This window comes from Anopheles stephensi, chromosome 3, assembly GCF_013141755.1.
Source record: "Anopheles stephensi strain Indian chromosome 3, UCI_ANSTEP_V1.0, whole genome shotgun sequence".
Classification (NCBI taxonomy): Eukaryota; Metazoa; Arthropoda; class Insecta; order Diptera; family Culicidae; genus Anopheles; species Anopheles stephensi.
In genome coordinates this window covers 70,817,782-70,835,895 of record NC_050203.1, presented here as the reverse complement: position 1 = coordinate 70,835,895, position 18,114 = coordinate 70,817,782, and the positions used below count along the sequence as shown (strand labels likewise).

Genomic DNA, 18,114 nt, shown 5'->3' with positions numbered 1-18,114 from the left:
TCATAATCAAGTATGTTTCTGGAAACCAATTTGCTCCATATGGCCTGGTCGAAAATCTGCTTCGAGAATTCATAATTGTCAACTGAAGTTTCGGATAAAGCATGAGTCCGGTATCCTCATTTTGCGCCGCTTTCAGCGTAACCTTCCAGCTTTTGATATCATCAGGAGGATATTTGATGTGCTAAATAGCTCGTTTTGCCCATAATTCTTTCTACTGTTTCGTCAACAACTTCGCTTGCGGTCGTTCGTACCCGTCGCTCGAAAATATTTGCCTGTAGCTTCCAAAATGGTAAATGATTTGTCTTCGTTTAATTGTTTCTCCATCCCAACGGTTTCATGTTTTTGTTAAGTATACGCTTAGTATCTCAGTGGTGTACAGCCGAGGATGTCATCCGTCCAAGCCAGGCAATTGGTCAGCTCAGGTTAAAAAGTTTCCAGACGTCGGAGCTTGTGCTTAGATCTTAGGTCTTACCGTTGATCACGTGCCGTCTGTTGTGTGAGGCTTCCTTATTGTTCTGCAAAAGGAAGCCACACAGAATATGGACTTTATAGTGAGTATTGTAACGTGATCCATCAGGGGGCAGATGCTGGCAGAACATCAGGATACTATCCGATTAGGCGGGGCTTTAAAAATTCTTGCATCTGCATACGAAGTAAATGTTTCATTCTTGATGACTCGTCCAGACAGTACTTTTTGTTCCGATAGGTCCATTCCCATCTTAAAAAGTTCTCAAAAGTACTCAGTTTATTGTTCATAAGTTAAAACTTTCTTTCAATTTTTTTCTATTTGCTAAAAAAAATGTTTAATCGTTGTTGATGTTGGCCTGAATCTCCCCTTTCAGAACAGAAATCACAGAACAGAATCTCAATCTGTCCGAGTGAATTACCAGTAAAATTTGCATTGCTTGCCACATATGTTGAAAAGCTGCTGTGTTGGAGATGTAATAAGAGCTTTCTATTTTTGCTTTTTGCTTTGAACATGTTAAGTTGCCTAAGTTTACATACACAAATTTAAATAACGTCGAAAAACATCCTTGCCTAGGTTAATGAATGCAGGAATTGATTCCTAACCAGGAAAATTCAAGTACACGAAGTATCCTGCACCTTCCGGCTCAGTAGAAATCTTCCTCCGCATCCCGAGCGCCACCACCACCGGTTTGGTTTTTAATCTGATCCTGATTAAGATACATATCCGACACCTGCCGGGCGCTTGTTGCATCGGTCGCACCCTTATCCTCCCGCACACGTATAAAGCGCGGAAACCGTAGTGAAATACCTTTCTCCGGATCGATAATTCCAATCCCTGCCCTATGCACCGGACTGAGGGACAGGTCGGCACACAGCACTTCCCACACCTGCACCGCTTCGAACCAATCGTCCGGCACAACGTTCGCTTCGTGCCGATAGTACGGTTTCGCGTTCGGTATAACGTGCGAGCGGAAAAACTCCGTGTGACGCTGTAGATCCTCATCGGAGAATCCGGTACCGATCTTGCAGATCGTTTGATACTCTTCGTTCTCATCGTCGTAGCAGGCCAGCAGAAATCCGCCGTACGTTCCGGTACGCTTTCCACGTCCCCGGTAACCCCCGATTACGACCAAATCGAGCGAATCGCCCACCCCGGTCAGGTAGTCCTTCTTAAGCTTCAGCCAGTTGCGCGATCGTTTCGCGATTTCGTACGTGGCTTCGCGTGCAAGAGTTTTCACCATCAAACCCTCACAGTTTCCACGGACCGCTTCGTCCAGGAAGCGTTGCAGCTCGTCCAGATCACTCGTATCGAGCCGGGTCGCATACTTCCATTGGCCCTCGATTTCCCGGAAGTGTTTGTACAGTAGATCGCGCCGTTCGGCAAACGGGCGTTCGACGAGTGGCTCACCGTTTAGATACAGCAGATCGAACATGAACACACACACCTGCACCTTAATGTCAGCTTCGTTCGCATCCTTGCGCTTGCGGGTGCTCAACACCTGAAACGGAAGGATTTGCTTTTTGTCCGTGTCCCACGCGACCGCTTCACAATCCAAGATGGCGCTCGTGACCGGTTCCGTGCGGGTAAACTCCAACCGGGCGATTATGTCTGGATATTTGCTGGTGTTGTTTTCCTGATTTCGACTGAAGATTTGAACGCTGCCGTCGGAAAGTAGATGGATTTGTGCCCGCTCGCCATCGTACTTCCATTCGCAGGTAAAATCGATTCCGTCAAACCGTTGCAGCACCTCCTGTACGCCTTTTGTTGGATGGGCGAGCATAGGCTTCAGGGGTGTGCCCGGTTCCATGGGACAGTGTTCGCTTAGCTTCTTGATACCGTGCTCCAGCAGCACCGGAACGATTCGATTATAATTCGGACACTGGCAGTAGACGGTTTTCAGGGCGAGTGCAACCTCTTCGACGCGAGCCTTAAAACGCGCTTCCGACTCACCGGCTAGTGCATTCACAGCGGGAGGATCCTCGTGGGGTGGTGTTAGCGCACAGGCCTGAGCCAGTGCCTGCAGAAGCGATTGTTCCGCCACACCGATTCGAAGCTTGCCGGCTAGCGAGCGAATAACGTAGCGAGACTCCGAATGCCGACAAGCGACAAACATCGACTGAATTTTGTCCATTTTCTTCGCCATCGAGGAAGATCCGGTCATGGATGCGATCTCACGCAACTTGGCAAACACCACTTCCACCGTGAGCGGTGCCGGACGGAACATTAGATGCTGGCTACTCTTCGACTGTTCCGCCACAAGGCCCAAATCGCCCGTAGTTTGTGCGTCCGCCTTTATCTGCGCCAAGCTACGGCCGGTGCTTTGTGCGATTGCTTTCATGAGGGAAAACTCTGCTATCCCGAGCTCAACGCCCTCATAGGCTGGGGCGAGCTGATTCAGACAGAGATAGACGCTGGCAAGCAAGTCTTTCGGGCTGAGAAGTATCACCGAGCGGAAGTAGTTCGACAGGATCTCGATCATCCGGAGACGACCGCTGGTTTCCTCGATCATTTGAAACGTGCGTGCCAGTGCGAGATAAGGAACGCTGGAAGAGAAGAATATTAGTAATCCATTTACAAATGCAAATTGGAGTGAGCAAACAATGCAACTAACCGATCACCCTTCTTCCAAAACGCGTCCTTCAATGGATGGTAATTTTTCTTGGACGGATCATACTTTGATCCATCGCCTTTCGGCGCTCCATCGGTCGTGATTTCCGCACCTTCGTTCGGTTGCTTTTTAACGGAGAAGAAAAATGATTTTGCTGCGCCGGATCCTCCATTAGCTGCCGGTTTGGGTTGGTCGGCTTTCTTCGCAGGAGACTCATCCTTGCTTGGCGATGGATTTTCCTCCTTCTTAACGGTTGCTACCGGAGACTTTGAATTCGCCGTGGGTGATGCTTTTTTACTATCCTTCTTTCCTTTCGCTCCGGCACCAGTTTCCTTTTTCGGGCTTGTTTTCGATTTCGGTTCCTTTTTTACGCTAGCGGAACGGTCTGCCTTACCATTCGCGGTCGGTTCTTCCTTGACAGCCTTCGGGGAAGGTGTTTTCTTTTCCTTACTGTAATGCAAGAATGGTAATTTAGTTACATGAAGAATATTTTATCAAATGGCCTAATGATGTACCCGTACCTATCCACGGCCGGTTTTCGATCTTGTTCATCCTCACTGCTGCTGCTCGAAACGACACGCGATCGTTTGGCTTTTTTAGTCACTTTCACCGGTGAATTGGAAGCTTCGTCATCTTCCGGACCGATGGTACGTTTGCTTGCCGGCGACGGTTCACTGCTGCGAAGAGTAATCGAACGCCGGATGTAAGGATAGGAAAAAGCACAACTTAACGTTGGTGTTTGATACTGAGCCGAGCGACAGCTTTGGATTGCAGCAACGAATCCCCTACTGCTGCGGTACATGGTGCAGTAATGGGCCGCAGTCTTTGGCACCAACACCGCCAGCTGCTTTAGATTACGCAACAGCATCGTCTCGACTGCCTCTGCGAGTATGGTTTTACTCTACCGCCGGAAGTACGAAGGTGCTTTCGGCGAATACGCACCTTTCCTCTGCTGGTTTATTATTGTTTTCCTGCGTTTGTTTCGTCACTGTGCCACTACTTCCATCCGATGGTGTGCTTTTCTTTCCGAAAAAAGATCTATGAAGGAAGCAAATAGGTTAGTTTTCGCGAAGATACAGCTTTAAAACACAATCGCACTTACAAAATTGATTTTTGGGACATGATTTTACATGAAAACACAGCGAATTGCGTACTGCACCGGGTGGATTGCAAGATATTTTGATGATGACGCCGGTATTTACGCGCCACTTGTCAATGGCAATGTTGACAGTTGCTTGTTGTGAAGAAAATGACGTCTCCGCAAGGTTGCTAGAGGCAACCTGTACGCACCTTGAATGTCTGCTGTAAAGCCGCAAATATGACGAAGAAAATAATTTAATAAAAAAAATGGAACAAATTGAGATAATTTCGGCTATACTTTTGATGGCCATTATAAGATCTCTGAAGCAAACATTTGGAAGCTGCACAGAAGCTCTGGCATTGCATGGAATATGTGATGCAGCGCAGGTGCTGCTTTAGCGCTGTTTAAAAGGTGCTGTAAAGCAGATAGAGCTTTTTAGTTGCTGTTCGCTCTGTACTATTGCTATTTTTGGCTCTCACCGGCACATATTCAGAATTACGACCATTTTTTTTAGTTTTCGCTTCATATTTTCGGAATTATGAGAACTATTGAGAGCTCACAGTAATTTTCGATAATGTTTTGCATCATTTTTATATTTTTAAATTTCTTGAAACCTCATCAATCTTTTTACGTCTCAATACCTCATGACGCGTTGTGTGTCATCAGTGAGCAATCTTCCCTGAATTTCGCACCGAGCGGCACAAAAAAAAGGAATATCTGGTTCTACCCCGGGAACGAAGATGTGTGAAAGTACAACGTGACCAAAACCCGTTTGCTCCGTCGCCGTAAGCTGTCGATGACGTTGAGAACGCGGGACAATTTGTATAATTAATCCCGACGTACGATTACATTACTGGAATCAATCTCGGAAATATCGTCAAACGAGCAGCAATCCTTTATTACGTGCGTTGTTTTTCGTGCAAAAGCCCTGTTTTGTTTGAACTCCTTATTTAAAGCCCGCCAACGATAATGGGCGACAAATAATACGGCCTTGATAAGTAGAAGCGTTTCTAATCGGTTCGTGAATGAGGGTGGAAATTCCCATCTTGTGTAGCGCTATATCTCATTCCAGTTCTCACTGTATGGCGACACATGGAAGCGTAGAGTGTATGGTTGTCCAATTTGTTGCGCTATTCAGCGTACGAGAATGATCAAGAAACGAAGGAATACTTAACTTATCAAGCGATTGTATTTACTATTTCGTCGCACTTATCATACTATAGACAGCTTTCTGAGTGCATGCAAGGATGCTTATGTTCGCCGGGGGGAGGATAAAGATGCTCCCAGGACACGGATCTATCTACTAAGGCAAGACTGTGCATTTGGAGTAGTGGGTCAAGGTGGGAAGAGGATAGTGTCTCTCCTACGAAGGATCAAACACAGCTCCGTAGAATAGTAGCATCTTGGTAGGATCGTGCCGTATGGCAAGCAGGAATGGTCCTCTCACGCGAAAGTTCACCGGTGGTAGCGATCGCTCCATGGCGGTGATCGTAACGGCACCACCCTCCGTACCACGCTCATTAATCGCCAGATCGATCTTGTGCACCATCTCACTGACGTACAGCTTCCTCGCCCGATTGGCCGTCCGACTGGTGGGTGCATTTATTTTGAGGTTATTTTTCGTCCTATCGAACAGTGTCCTTAGACCGAGCTGCTGCAGTGCCCGCTTCAGATCGTACGTGTTGGTGACGTGCATCCGCGGGAACTGTACGATCGCCTTAGCCATTCGCATACGATCGATCAACCGATCGAGCTCGGTCGAGCTTAGCTTCGCCTGTAGTTGGCGCAGCTTGGAACGGTTCGATTCGTTCGGCAGGATGATGTACATGGAGGTGGTGCGGTTACGGTACGGGAAGGCCATAATGCGTGCGTTCAGCTCGGGCGAGGCATAGTACGGGTAGCAACCGCCCGCAAACATGGTGGGTACCATTATGGATGGATGGTCTTCACCATCGGGAAAGAAGGGTTGCGGACGAGTGAACTGTGGCTCGTTGAAAAACGTTTCCCAGGTGGCCTTGAAGTAGAGCGCATTGGCGATGACCATCTGCGTGCTGGTGTCCAGATCGTCCGAAAGAATCTCCTCGATGCGGCCTCGCGTACTTTCGTTCACCCAGTGATTGATGGTGGCACGGGCCGCGTGCGGTTGTTCGCTGAAGTTAACCTGCTCGATCTGCGCCTGGTACAGCTCTTTGGCCAGTTTCACAAAGTTGGTACTGTTGATTAGACCGTTCTGTAGAAAGATCCCATTAGCGAGCTGCACCACGTTGGGTTGGATCGGTTCATCGAGATATCTAGCGTACAGGGGCGGGGAAGAATTGGATGAGAATTAAGCTTGGCTGTTTGAGGAGACCCATTTGCAGACTCCTTTGTACTCACTTATCATCATCATCCTCATAGTCCACGCCATCGATGGTCGGGTAGCATCCGGTTGCCGTGTGCCAGCTCGGCAACTGCTCCAGTATGCCCTTCCCGGCAATGTCGTGCGTGAACTCCTTCAGCAACCGGGCAAAGTTCTTCGGTATGTTTCCGCCGCCCGGCTTTCGGTACTGTTGCAGCTGCAGCACATCGAGCAGCTCGGAGCGCGTGTCTCGATTCGCTGCACGCAACAGCAAGAACATCATGCTCCCGATGCTGACCGGGGAGAACAGTTCCGTCTTGCTGCTGTTGCCTCCGGTCGCCCCGAGCTGCTGTCCGAGGCTCCGTGCTAGCTCGTTAATCGCGCCAACCAACTGTTCACTGACGGCCTTCGACGGCGTATTATAGTTCTGAGCGTTTCCACCGCACCACAGCACACCGCCCACCAGCACCAACCCGTACAGCCACAACCTCCCGAACGGTATCTTCGCCGAGGCTATTGCCCCGTACGGCATTTTTCTTTTTGTTTTTGTGTTTTGTTTTCGGAGATCCTCACCACCGAGTGTTCGAACAGACTCGCGCCACACGCCGGCTTCCGAACGGTTCACTTTTGCGTTAATTTGGGGTTTTTCCTTGTACCGTTTGCGGATGGAATGTCCGTCAGGGACGGACGATCTACGACCACTCGCTGCACGAAACGATTTCGAGTTCCACCGGGCGCACGGTGTGGCGACGGCGATCGGTCAGCGCAGACTGTGACTGGTTCCGTGCGTCCGGGCCTGTTGCAGCTGCGTCTGTAGCAACTGCGATGGGAAAGTCCAGCGCTGGGGCGCCCGTCCGGTGTACGCTATGGAATTGCAGGCCGTGACGAGATAGAGTGCCCACCACCGGTCCGGGTTTAGACGTACGAGTGCGAGCGAGACCCGTTCGGCGAAGAATAAGAAGCAAACGATCGTAAATTCTCCAACACACATGCACACCCGATCGCACGCGGGGGTAACTCTTCCTCCTCCGCCGGTTCCTTCTCTCACCAACGGACGGTTTGTTTATAAACTTGAGCGTCTTTCACCCAAGACTAGTCTCAGACTGGGGCACCGGTCGCCATGTCTCGGCACGATCACAACACACCCAAGATCGATGTCTGACGCACGTGTGCGTGTGTGTGTGTTTTGTTTATCACGAGCTGGCATTGATTTCGCACCCCTCCCCCCTCCCCCCCCATCGTCCACCATTAAGTGGTTTGTTTGTTCGTCGTGAATGCCTTGCCCGTCACGCATTTGTCTGCGTTTGCCGACTATGGACGAATATCATCCGATGGGGCGGGGTGTGCAGCCAGCAGCAGGAGGTGAGAGGTCTCGGTTCGGGACTGGTTTGATCGGTTCGATTGTTGCGATGCATTTGTGCGTGTGTTGTTGCACATCAGCTGTTATGCTCGCTAGGGTGTGTGAGTGATCTTTGTGCTCTGAGTGCTGTGAGTGCCCCGAATCGTGCGAAACCACGTGTTTGGTGAGTGCAAATTTCAAAAGCAAACGGATATCAAGTAAAATAAGGGAAAGAATATGCGAAGAAGTACCCTGCTTTGAAGAGTTTTTCTTTAGTTTCACGGGAGTTTTAAAAGTTGTTTTTCTAGTAGAAAATCGTTGAGAAGTATTTCAAGAAATTTCAGCATTATCTAGCTTATTTACATAAGGAGTCAAATTTATAGTTATTTTATTGCTTTATATAAGTAACCTATAATTTTTTGTTGATTTATTTTAGTGCGATGGAATGTTAAAACTTTTTTTTTTGTAAATTCACAATTCACATAAGCAACGATGTTAGTAACAGTTATTAGCAACACATTAGTAGTACATTCTCGACTAGATGGAGGTGCCTGGTGTTAACTGACAACCTGTAAGCATCGTAATTATCTTTTATGTTTTCCCGATTTGAATCGATTCACCGCGACCGGTAAGTCGTTCTTCAGCTCATTAACGTATAATACACCAGATTGTCACATTCCTGCTCCTCATAAATTAATTTACCGGCTTTGCTAAAGTTGCAAATTGCACGGGAAACCCCGGCCAACGAGTCGCTATGTACTGGCGGTAGGTGTGTACTGTGTTGAGCACATATGCAGGTGAGTACAGCGAGCATCAACTACGATACGACTTCCCCTCCGATCGGGAACAGGTTTGACAGCGGCCGACGAAGTGTTTGCACGAAGCTTCATCAGCTGATTAACGAAGCCGTTAGTGGGTGGGTGTTTAGCTCACGTGCGATGAGTTCCTATGCCGGGCGTGAGACGCTACGCATTTGAAGAAGTTTTTTTTTTATCGCTTAAACATAACAAAATGCGTTTAATGGTTTGTTGCTTTCGTTTTGTGGTAAAAACCAGTTTTTGGAGCGCTTGGAGATAATTGAGTTTGCTAGACAAGCAGGAATGGAAGTTGTTTACACATGTAACACTGTCTAGCTCAGGCTCAGTTTCGGTGGCTAAATCTAAAAAAAAAAATACACAATGATCAACAGTATTATTTAACATTTAGGTCGTATGGTGGACAGTAACATTAGACAAATCGTAGAGTTAGTTCGATGGTAGAAAAACTGGATTAAATTGTTTTAAATAATTGAGTTACTTAACTGAAAAGTAATTTATTCTACTTTAGGATACGGATTTACCCAAATCACTGTATTAAAGTGTGCTCTTTATGCCTTCAGGAACTTTGTAAAAGACCTTTTAAAATTTAATATTCTACCCACACAAATCTGTTGCTAAGAACGAACTAATCATCTTGTGTTTTGGGTAATGGATTTTCTGCCTCAGTAAGTTTTTCCCGCAAAGTTGGGTTTATCCCATTCGCCGCTATTTTCCCCCAACCCAACTACCCTTGTGTGCATACCTTTAAAAGGAGGCGGTATGACCAATGCATTCGTTTTCTATTACTTGTTATTATTCTTCTTGGACTCTATCTCTGCGCGGACTGGTCTTGGTAATTCTTTCATGTATGTCTTCAGTTGCGTTTTGTGCACCCTTCACTGGGACGATGCATCCAATCCTTTAGGGCAAAGTCCGGCTGATCTTTCCACGACCTGGTATCAAAGCTTGTTCGAGCCCTCTTCTCGAAGACCCTTAGGAAGTTATCAAGTTAATCCGGTAAACAAGTTGGATCTCTCCAGACCATGTCCCTGAGTGGCTTTAATCAAGGCTGGCTGATCCCAGTGATGGTAGGCCAGGATCTCTTAAGGTTGTAGGCACATAGGAGATGAAGGAGCGCTTTCATGGACACAAAATCCCAAAAATATTTGCAAGCTGCCGCAAACTGCACCAATATGTTTTCTAAAGTCCTTAAAATAGTTTGAAAACCAATTATTTTATATTGCTGATTTTGCTTTTTATTATAATGACAATTACAAGTGTTTAAAAAGAATTTTACGCTGTGACATGCCTCTTACATATTAATTTCTCTGTTTAGTAAGATGCTCTTCTTAACCGTAAAACAACAGTGCATAGCTCTAAAATTATTCCCTATCTGCAGTACTACTGCATCCACTAAGGTTAGCTGTGATTTAATATCGTCCACTTTGCTTAAACTTCACTCTTCCATCCGGCTCAAGATCCAGTCGATATAGTTTTCCACCTTCGTGTACACACCCGGCGCGCTCTGCTTGCCACAGGTCCGCAAACCGAACGATACCACACCGTACTGGACGTAGCGCGAGTGTTGAACGCTGATCGACTTTAGCGGACCGCCCGAATCACCCGAACAGTTGTCGGACAGATCGGCCCCGATCGCACACAGCTGGCTGTCGAAGATGCGCACAAACTTGTCCTTCTGGCGCAGCTGCTTCTGACACTCGTCGTTCGCCACCAAGCTAAGCTTGGTGTACTGCAGCTTGTTGGAGAACAGTGCGTTCTGTGTTTGACCCCAGCCGACCACGAAAAAGGTCGTCTGTTTCGTACCGAAGGCCGGAGTTACCGGGAGACAGATTGGAAGTACATCTGGAACAGTGAGATAGAACGTTGTTGGGTTAGCAGTTGGGCAGTTGATGGCGGTCAAACCGTTGATACTCACTATCGTTCAGCGCTACTCGTCGTGCTAGCCGGATCAGTCCAATATCGTTCATCTTGAACCGACCACTGTAATCCTGGTGGCTGAAGGTACGCTCCACCGGTATGTCTTGCGGTGGCATCGCACACTCACCATGCTTATCGCAATCGATCGTACTGTTGAGATCGTACTCGCCAAGTCGTACGAAGGAGCTATTTTACCCAATGGAAAAACAAATCTACATGAAATCCTAATGTCCTCTTCGGGATGAAGTTCACCTGATACCTACACATCATTGTTCACGATACAATGTGCCGCCGTCAGCACGTAACGATCGTTGATCAGCGTTCCTCCGCAGAAAAAGCTCCCAACTTTACCCCTAAGCAACGCCATCCACGGAAACTGGAACAGCTTAGCATCCTGTCCGAACGAAATCTTATCGTCCGTGTACGACCCACAACGTTCCAGGTCCAGCAACTCTAAGCCTAGCTTGCGGGCACCCTCATCCGCCTGCACGGCCGGTACATCACAACAAACCTTGAATATCTGTGTATCAGAGTGAACGCATAATTAGAATAATTATCAACCCGTCGGCACACAAACACACACACACACATAACGACACTCACACTGATACCGTTGTTTTTTTCACGCTGACAGACCCGCTGCCGAAATTCATTCCTCAAGCTCGCCGACCACTTGCCCGGCTCGCTGTGGTGCGGACTGAAACGGTCACAGTCACGAATATTTATGCACATTTCACCACCGGAGCAGGCGTTGAACTCTGTTGGGCACATTTCGATTTCGTTAACTTTGCCAAACCTTGCGAAACGAAACAAATCTCACTTACGTGCGGTGACTGTCTGGCAGCAGGCGACGAACGCCACCAACCGTGACAGGATCCGTGCGCCTAAATGCATCCCAAAACCGGCAAAGAAATGATCAAAGTCCACAACTGGCGGCTGGAACTGATTCACTGGCGTTTCCGGGTATATTGTGCGCGACGCCAGTGGGACAAGCTCCTTTTATAAACGAGCACGAAACCTGTATCCCCCCCCCCACCCGGTTGCAAGGGGTCCGGGTATCTTTATGGTTCAGGCCTCCCGGCGTTCGCGGTATGGTCGTGTGGGTCTCGGCTGGATAAAAACAAACCATTCCTTCACACACAATGCGCTGTATCGTTAGTGGTGGTGGTGGTGTGTGTGTGAATTTCCACACGACGCCAATGATGTGTGTTGCGATCGCTATCAGATTGCAAGCAGATTGTACATACCCTCGTGTCAGGCCCCGGCGAGGCACAGGTGTTAGTGCATTTGAATGAACTCCATTAACGATAAACCGTATGCACCTCCACAATGGTTTGTTTTTGTTTTATTTTTTAAAAAAGTAAGAGATTTAGCTCTTGAGCAAACAGATGTAGATATGATTTACATTTATGATACATTTTTAACAGGAGGGAACGATTTATCTCTCTCGCATAATGTAGCTGAATCTTTCTCCCAAGATTATGTCATATGAATCTCACCGGAAAATTAGGCAAGCATATGTTTTGTGGATCGATCACGCTTTGATCACGCTTTGATTGACTCTGTCGTGAATTGATTCGCCTGATTGTATGCAATTTATTGTAATAGTCATCTTGCTTCAATAGGGTTAACAAGTTCCTATGCTCTGTCCTAATAAATGTTAGCAATAGTTCAATACAAACATTGTGTTTGATTGTCTTAGATCTCAGTCATATCGACTCTTGTGTTCTAAGCTCCTGTAAAAAAACCTCTTATAGCCTCAATGCTCCCATATGGAATATTTCTTAAATGGTGTTAGTTCTTTCACATTTCAGAGGCTTTGCCAAATAAAATGAGTACTGTGGAGTGTTTAGGTTTGACCGGTTCGGTAACCGAGACAATAGCGACGATAGTCTTCACTTGGCAGAATCAGGTATGTAATCCTGATCGATCAGTCTCAGTCAAGAAGCAAGAGTAATTTTAAACTCTGGCCTGTCTGAAAAACTATAAAATTGGACTAGGTGTCCCCTCTAGCAGGTCCCGTAAAGGTATTATTTCGCATCCGTTTTCTCACTCTCATGCAAGACACAACAGTGTGGAAAGGATTTTGTCTTGCGTATGGAAAATCATAATAAAGTATAAAGTTGTGATCTCTTCGCTGTTAGTTAATCACATGTAATTTTGATGTTTTTTAAATGTTTTTTTTTTCTTTCTTTTTATTTTAGGTAAAAGAGCGTCCTCGCATACCACATCATTTCTTCGCATACCGAATCGAACTAGTAAGTCAACAGTTTTGTTACCTTTGTTAAAATAACGTGTTGCAAGCGACCAAAAGATGCAAAAAAAAACAGTTCAAACAAGGTGAGCAAGGATCGTTGTCTGAGGCTGTACCAACACTGATTTATAATTTTAGAACTGTCCGGAAATGATGGGGTCTTAATATTCTAGAAATATCAAAAATGGTGTACCAGTTGTGAAACGCTTTGGGAGGAGTATACCCGTTTTGGCTCAACTGTCTCAACTGTGGCTTTCTCAGATTTTCTTAGCTTAGGTCATCGTAGACCCCAATTTTTGGAGAAGTAGTGCATTTCATTGGAGGCATTATTCCAGTGCCTTTGGATTCAAAAACAATCTTTGCTCTCTTCTCTAATAATGTTAAGTGAGACCAAAGTAACTCTACTGTATGATTACCTCAAAAGAACACACTTTTAGCATTATAATCGTTGTTCAGCCGCAAGCATTCAGTACTGGATTGACTGGAGTGGTATCTAAGTAAGTAAGACCACAAAGCTTTGTGATGAAATTGGGCGCAATGTTCAGAAAATAGAGTCTTTTGCTTCCCTTTTTAATGCATATAGACAATCAGGGCGTCAAAATGATCACATCAAACTCTACCGATAACTGTCTTAATGAGGATATCGTTAACAAGCTGTCCGTTACCTTTCGAAACGCATCGGGAAACCTGTTTTTGACTGAAGCGAATGAGACACCTCGTTATTGACACCTTTTTTGGTTTCTCTTTCCGAGAATATCGGTTTTGGGAGTTATTCTGGAACAAACAGGTAGATACCGGGAAGGGTATGAAAGATTATAATTTTATCGTTATAATTGCACAAGCCACTCAATATGTATCTCTCTTCTAGCCTCTTTCTTGTTGCCGTTGGATTTCCTGGTGCCATTAGATTTTCCTGCAAAGCTGGGTTTATCCCACTCTCAGAGCTGGATGAAGCTATGTCCATTTTACGCACCAATGTCGTTAGCCCGTTAGCGTTGTTAATGGCTGTGACAAGCAGTATATATTTTTTTGAAGATTGCTCTAGAAAGTTGAGTAAAATTCACCTGCAAGATTCACTTCCTGCTCAAACAATTACATACCGTTTCTAGCACGTTAGTCATCATCCGATTGCATTCCGGGAAATGTACTCCCCATTCGATGATTCATGGTGTGCATGGTGTCTTCAGTGATTCCCGCGAATCAAAAGTAAGAACTTAAAAATAGTGAGATGACACACCCAAATCGGGGAACAACCTTTTCATCAGTGTGCTACAAAGTAGGAACTGTCTTAGTAATTGCTGCTGATATATGGTCTGGAGCTGTCTCTGCTCGGCAACCCAGCTTGGTTTGTTGAACGAAGCATATTTGTACTTGTCTTACCTACAATTCGCAACCAATACTCATCGAGAAGTCAACCTCGATTGAATCATATCTGCTCTCAAATCAAATCTCAAATCTGTTTTACCTTCTCTTTTTATTAGCGTACAGTGCTTGTACAAAGAGTTTAACTTAAATTTAAAGTTTAAAGTTATCAAAAGTTAAAGTCTTTACTGCGTCAATCTGTCTTAAAAAGTTTCTTCGAGATAGAGAACATGTCTCGTTTATACGACTGTTTGTCAGTTATATTATTTATTTATTTATTTTTTTTTTACTGTCCCATATGGTGTTATGCTTATTACTATATGGCAAAATTATTGTTCAAGGCTGTTGCACCTATTCTTCTTCTTTCTTGGCCTAACGACCTCTTATAGGTCATGCCTGCCATTTCTGGCTTACTAATAGGTTGATACCGCATAGTTGGATAGTCAGTCCTTACTATGGGGCCCAGGTGAGCTTTGAACCTTGGTCCTGCCGTATGAAGACCGGCGCCGATGACGCATCTACTACCGGGCCCTGTTGCAGCTCTTAAGTATGTCAAAGTTCTATCCCACTTTTTCGCTACTCATTCCTCCAGATGGTTCAATATCCAGTCCATATAGCTTTCCACCCTGGTGTACACTCCGGGCGCACTCTGTCTGCCACACGATCGCAGTCCAACCGACACTACACCGTACTGCACAAACCGGGCGTTGATGCTGACCGCTTTAAGCGGTCCACCCGAATCTCCCGTACAGTTGTCCGTTAGATTCCTACCGATCGCACACATCTGACTGTCGTAGATCTTGGTGTACGGATCCACCTTCAGCAGCTGCTGACTACATTGCTCATTTGGCAGTATGTTGAGCATCGTGTATTGAAGTTTGTCCGAGTAAAGTGCGGTCTCCGTTCTTCCCCAGCCAGCAACAAAGTAGACGGTTTGTTTGGTACGCATCGCCGGTGTTGCCGGTAGGCAGATAGGCTGTACATCTGTTTATTGAGATGAGAGAGATCAGAATTGTGTGAGAAAGGTGGGTCACAGCTTTAGTTAAAACACTTGATCACTCACTGTCGTTATAGGAAGCCTTCTGTGCCAACCGGATCAACGCAATGTCGTTCACTTTACGGCGCGCACTGTAGCTCTCGTGCAGGATGGCCCGCTCGATGGGAATGTCTTGTGGTGCTGGTGCACATTCGCCATGTTTGTCACAATCGATGTCACTGCTTAAATTAAACTCACCCAACCGGACTATCGCACTGTCGGGAGAAAGTGAAGAAGGAAATTTATCAAGTCATCGTTCTCACTTTACACGATTCCGGTTGGTACTTACACGTCATTATTTTTGAAACAGTGAGCCGCCGTCAGTACGTAACGTTCGTTGATCAGCGTACCACCACAGACAAAGTTTCCAAACCTCGGTTTCAGTAGCGCCATCCAAGGATATTGGAACAGTTTGGCATCATGGCCGAACGCGATCTTGTCTACCGAATACGCACCGCAACTCTCCAGATCGAGCAGGTCGAGCCCTCGCTGGCGGTTATTATTCTCGGGGACTGATTGCTGACAGCACACCTTGTAGACCTGTGGGAGAGAGAGAGAGAGAGAGATAGAGAGTCACATTTTAATTCCTATTTCTTTACTTTTAAAAATGTATTATATTACTCACGTTTCCTTTATTGGTCTTTTCTCGCTTGCAAACCTTCGATCGGAACTCATTTTTTAAGCTAACGGACCATTTGGAGGGGTCGTTAAAATGGGGACCAAACCGGGCACAGTCGTTAATGACGATGCAGCTATCACTTCCCTTACATTGGTTAAATTCTGTTGGGAAAGGTTCGTGATCTGTTACATCAAAGCTCTCTCTTTTGTCACCTCTTGAGGTTTAACTTACGTGCTACTGCTATCTGGCAGAAGACGGTGATCAGCAGTGTGCTGGACAGGAGCATCGTGAACGACTGCATGCTGGCTGACACGGATCTTCGGCAGACTAATTATTCCGACGACCGGAAGCACCGTTGTGACCACACTGGACAGAGTTCGCGCTACTTTTATAACTACAGAATCGCGCCCTCCGAGCTTCTTCTCGCCGTTGACGAATGTGAGTAAGTGTCTTACGATCTGTACGCGTTTGATCGTGCCTCTATTGGGTTGGGGGTGAGGATTTAGGTCGACACCACAAATGTACGAGGTCGTCGCGACCCTTGGCTTGTTGTCTGGTAGCGAGGCTAATTGATCCACTGTTTAACGTTTATCCAACCGTAGACAAGCCGGGTAGACACAACACAACTGTGGCGAACTCTTCTCCTACCGGCAAGACAGACGCACACACACACACACCGCTCACTGGCAGACGACCTATCTTACAGAGCTTTGCTCATTCGACTGATGGGGCGTGTGTTGGACGCGTGTCTTTATAAGAAATCTTACCAGTCACCACTGGACAAGCCTTCCGGCGGCTGCTAGGGGGTATCTTCCGGTTTTTTTTTCTCCCCATAACACTACCTTGAATATGAACGTAGCGTTCTCTCTCTCTCTCTCTCTCTCTTTGTTTATCATTCTCTCACTACAGCTTCAGTGCATGATCTTTCGTTCACGCGCCAATGCACAATGAAGAGAAGCGGTGGACATTTAGGGAAAATACCAACATTAGTATTGTAATGTTAGTTGTGAGGGGTGAAAGACATTAATCAATAATATTACGATCTGCGCTGTGATTGAAAGGACTGGTATTGGGAAATGAACCTGGCACTGAGAAAACCCAACTAAACATGATCCTGAGTTTTTCAAGACGGTTAACAGCTTTCGTGGATAAACCTTTGCAAGGTCCTGTCTCTGCTCAGTACTTCTGATAAGAGTATATGGATGGAGAACGATGTTTTTCTGGTACTCCTTTGCCCAAATTTTGGTTAATAAATTAACGAGATTTCACACAATATTCAAAAACATTGAGCTACTTTAAACATCTTTTTCACGCCACTTCTCTCCAAAATCGTTGTTTATCCATTTGTTTCCCTGCCAGTGGCTCACTATGCGTTTTTTTTTAAATTTGTGTCGATCTCTGCGTCTCGGCTGCGAAGTGGCCTGCGACCGGAAGAATCTTGCCGTCCCGAGAGAGGAATTGTTGTGACACGCAAAAGATGTAGCAGCAACAGCAATAACGAGTTCTGCAACCGTGTTGGTTATTTCCCCATTTTTTTCGGTTCTTCAGAATCAAAACTTCTTCCGCACAGAAGATCACTCTCGGGCTGGTGTTAATTGAGCAGGAAAAGCCCAAAAGTTCGGAAATGGGGGTGTGTTTGGTCGATGACGTTTTATCTGTGTGGTGTGTAAACGAGGTTTGACTTAAAATAAATCACTTGCGCTTGCTCTTTTCTGCTTTTCTGGAGAGTTCAAATAGTTTTAATTTTTTAGAAGAAATTTTAAATTTAAAACTTATAGGAACAGAGCTAGATTAGTGTCAAACTATGCTTCAAGATGCGTTATTTATTAAAAATCTTGAGCAACGGTCAGCTAAGCAGTTCGGCCTATAACACAGACACTTTGCGCAATGGTGCACTAACGTCGTAAAAATCTTATCATGTTTTGTCCGTTACTAAATGGACAACGATTTGAAGAGTAATTTTTTAACCGTGAATCAAACATAGCAATAGAAATTTGGAACTGTTTGTTCTTATTTTAATTCAATTTAATTTATTTTCAGTTATTACATACTAAACTGGATTTAAAAAACCCTTCTTATGAATTTAGGAAACTCTCATTACTTAATGGTAGCAATGTAAACAGTGCTCAGGAATGTTAACAGGTATTTTAAGTGTTGGAGCACACATTAAAACTTCCACCATGGAATGCAGCTAGAATAAATCTTTGTTGTGCTGTAACACCCTTCAATTCATGTACTTTCATGGAAGAGGGGATAATTATTACGACACTCAC

General features: G+C 45.7%; 4 protein-coding genes across 6 annotated transcripts; all 4 read right to left on the bottom strand.

The window, feature by feature from the left end:
* Positions 1-672: 672 nt before the first annotated feature.
* On the bottom strand, positions 673-4,311 carry LOC118512576 (DNA ligase 1). Of its 3 annotated transcripts, none has more exons than XM_036057198.1 (5): positions 4,180-4,311; positions 4,020-4,115; positions 3,599-3,754; positions 3,081-3,527; positions 673-3,012 (listed from the first exon to the last, which is right to left on the bottom strand). In XM_036057198.1, the coding sequence occupies exons 1-5, from the start codon at positions 4,197-4,199 to the stop codon at positions 1,113-1,115; spliced, it is 2,619 nt and encodes an 872-aa protein (XP_035913091.1). In that variant the 5' UTR covers positions 4,200-4,311; the 3' UTR covers positions 673-1,112. The 3 variants fall into 3 exon arrangements, with proteins under 3 accessions (XP_035913091.1, XP_035913092.1, XP_035913090.1); XM_036057199.1 differs by having other exon boundaries at positions 3,599-3,751; XM_036057197.1 differs by having other exon boundaries at positions 3,599-4,115; positions 4,180-4,256.
* Positions 4,312-5,325: 1,014 nt separating this feature from the next.
* On the bottom strand, positions 5,326-7,422 carry LOC118512577 (serine protease inhibitor 28Dc-like). Its single transcript, XM_036057200.1, has 2 exons — positions 6,535-7,422; positions 5,326-6,449 (listed from the first exon to the last, which is right to left on the bottom strand). Exons 1-2 carry the CDS (start codon positions 7,026-7,028, stop codon positions 5,522-5,524), a joined length of 1,422 nt encoding a protein of 473 aa, XP_035913093.1. The 5' UTR covers positions 7,029-7,422; the 3' UTR covers positions 5,326-5,521.
* Positions 7,423-9,847: 2,425 nt separating this feature from the next.
* Positions 9,848-11,551, bottom strand: LOC118512579 (serine protease grass-like). The gene is made up of 5 exons (XM_036057207.1): positions 11,395-11,551; positions 11,174-11,328; positions 10,834-11,090; positions 10,569-10,756; positions 9,848-10,495 (listed from the first exon to the last, which is right to left on the bottom strand). Exons 1-5 carry the CDS (start codon positions 11,462-11,464, stop codon positions 10,089-10,091), a joined length of 1,077 nt encoding a protein of 358 aa, XP_035913100.1. The 5' UTR covers positions 11,465-11,551; the 3' UTR covers positions 9,848-10,088.
* A 2,735-nt stretch (positions 11,552-14,286) lies between these two features.
* On the bottom strand, positions 14,287-16,582 carry LOC118512574 (serine protease grass-like). Its single transcript, XM_036057193.1, has 5 exons — positions 16,073-16,582; positions 15,848-16,002; positions 15,512-15,762; positions 15,250-15,437; positions 14,287-15,170 (listed from the first exon to the last, which is right to left on the bottom strand). The coding sequence occupies exons 1-5, from the start codon at positions 16,140-16,142 to the stop codon at positions 14,767-14,769; spliced, it is 1,068 nt and encodes a 355-aa protein (XP_035913086.1). The 5' UTR covers positions 16,143-16,582; the 3' UTR covers positions 14,287-14,766.
* Between the last annotated feature and the right edge of the window lie 1,532 nt (positions 16,583-18,114).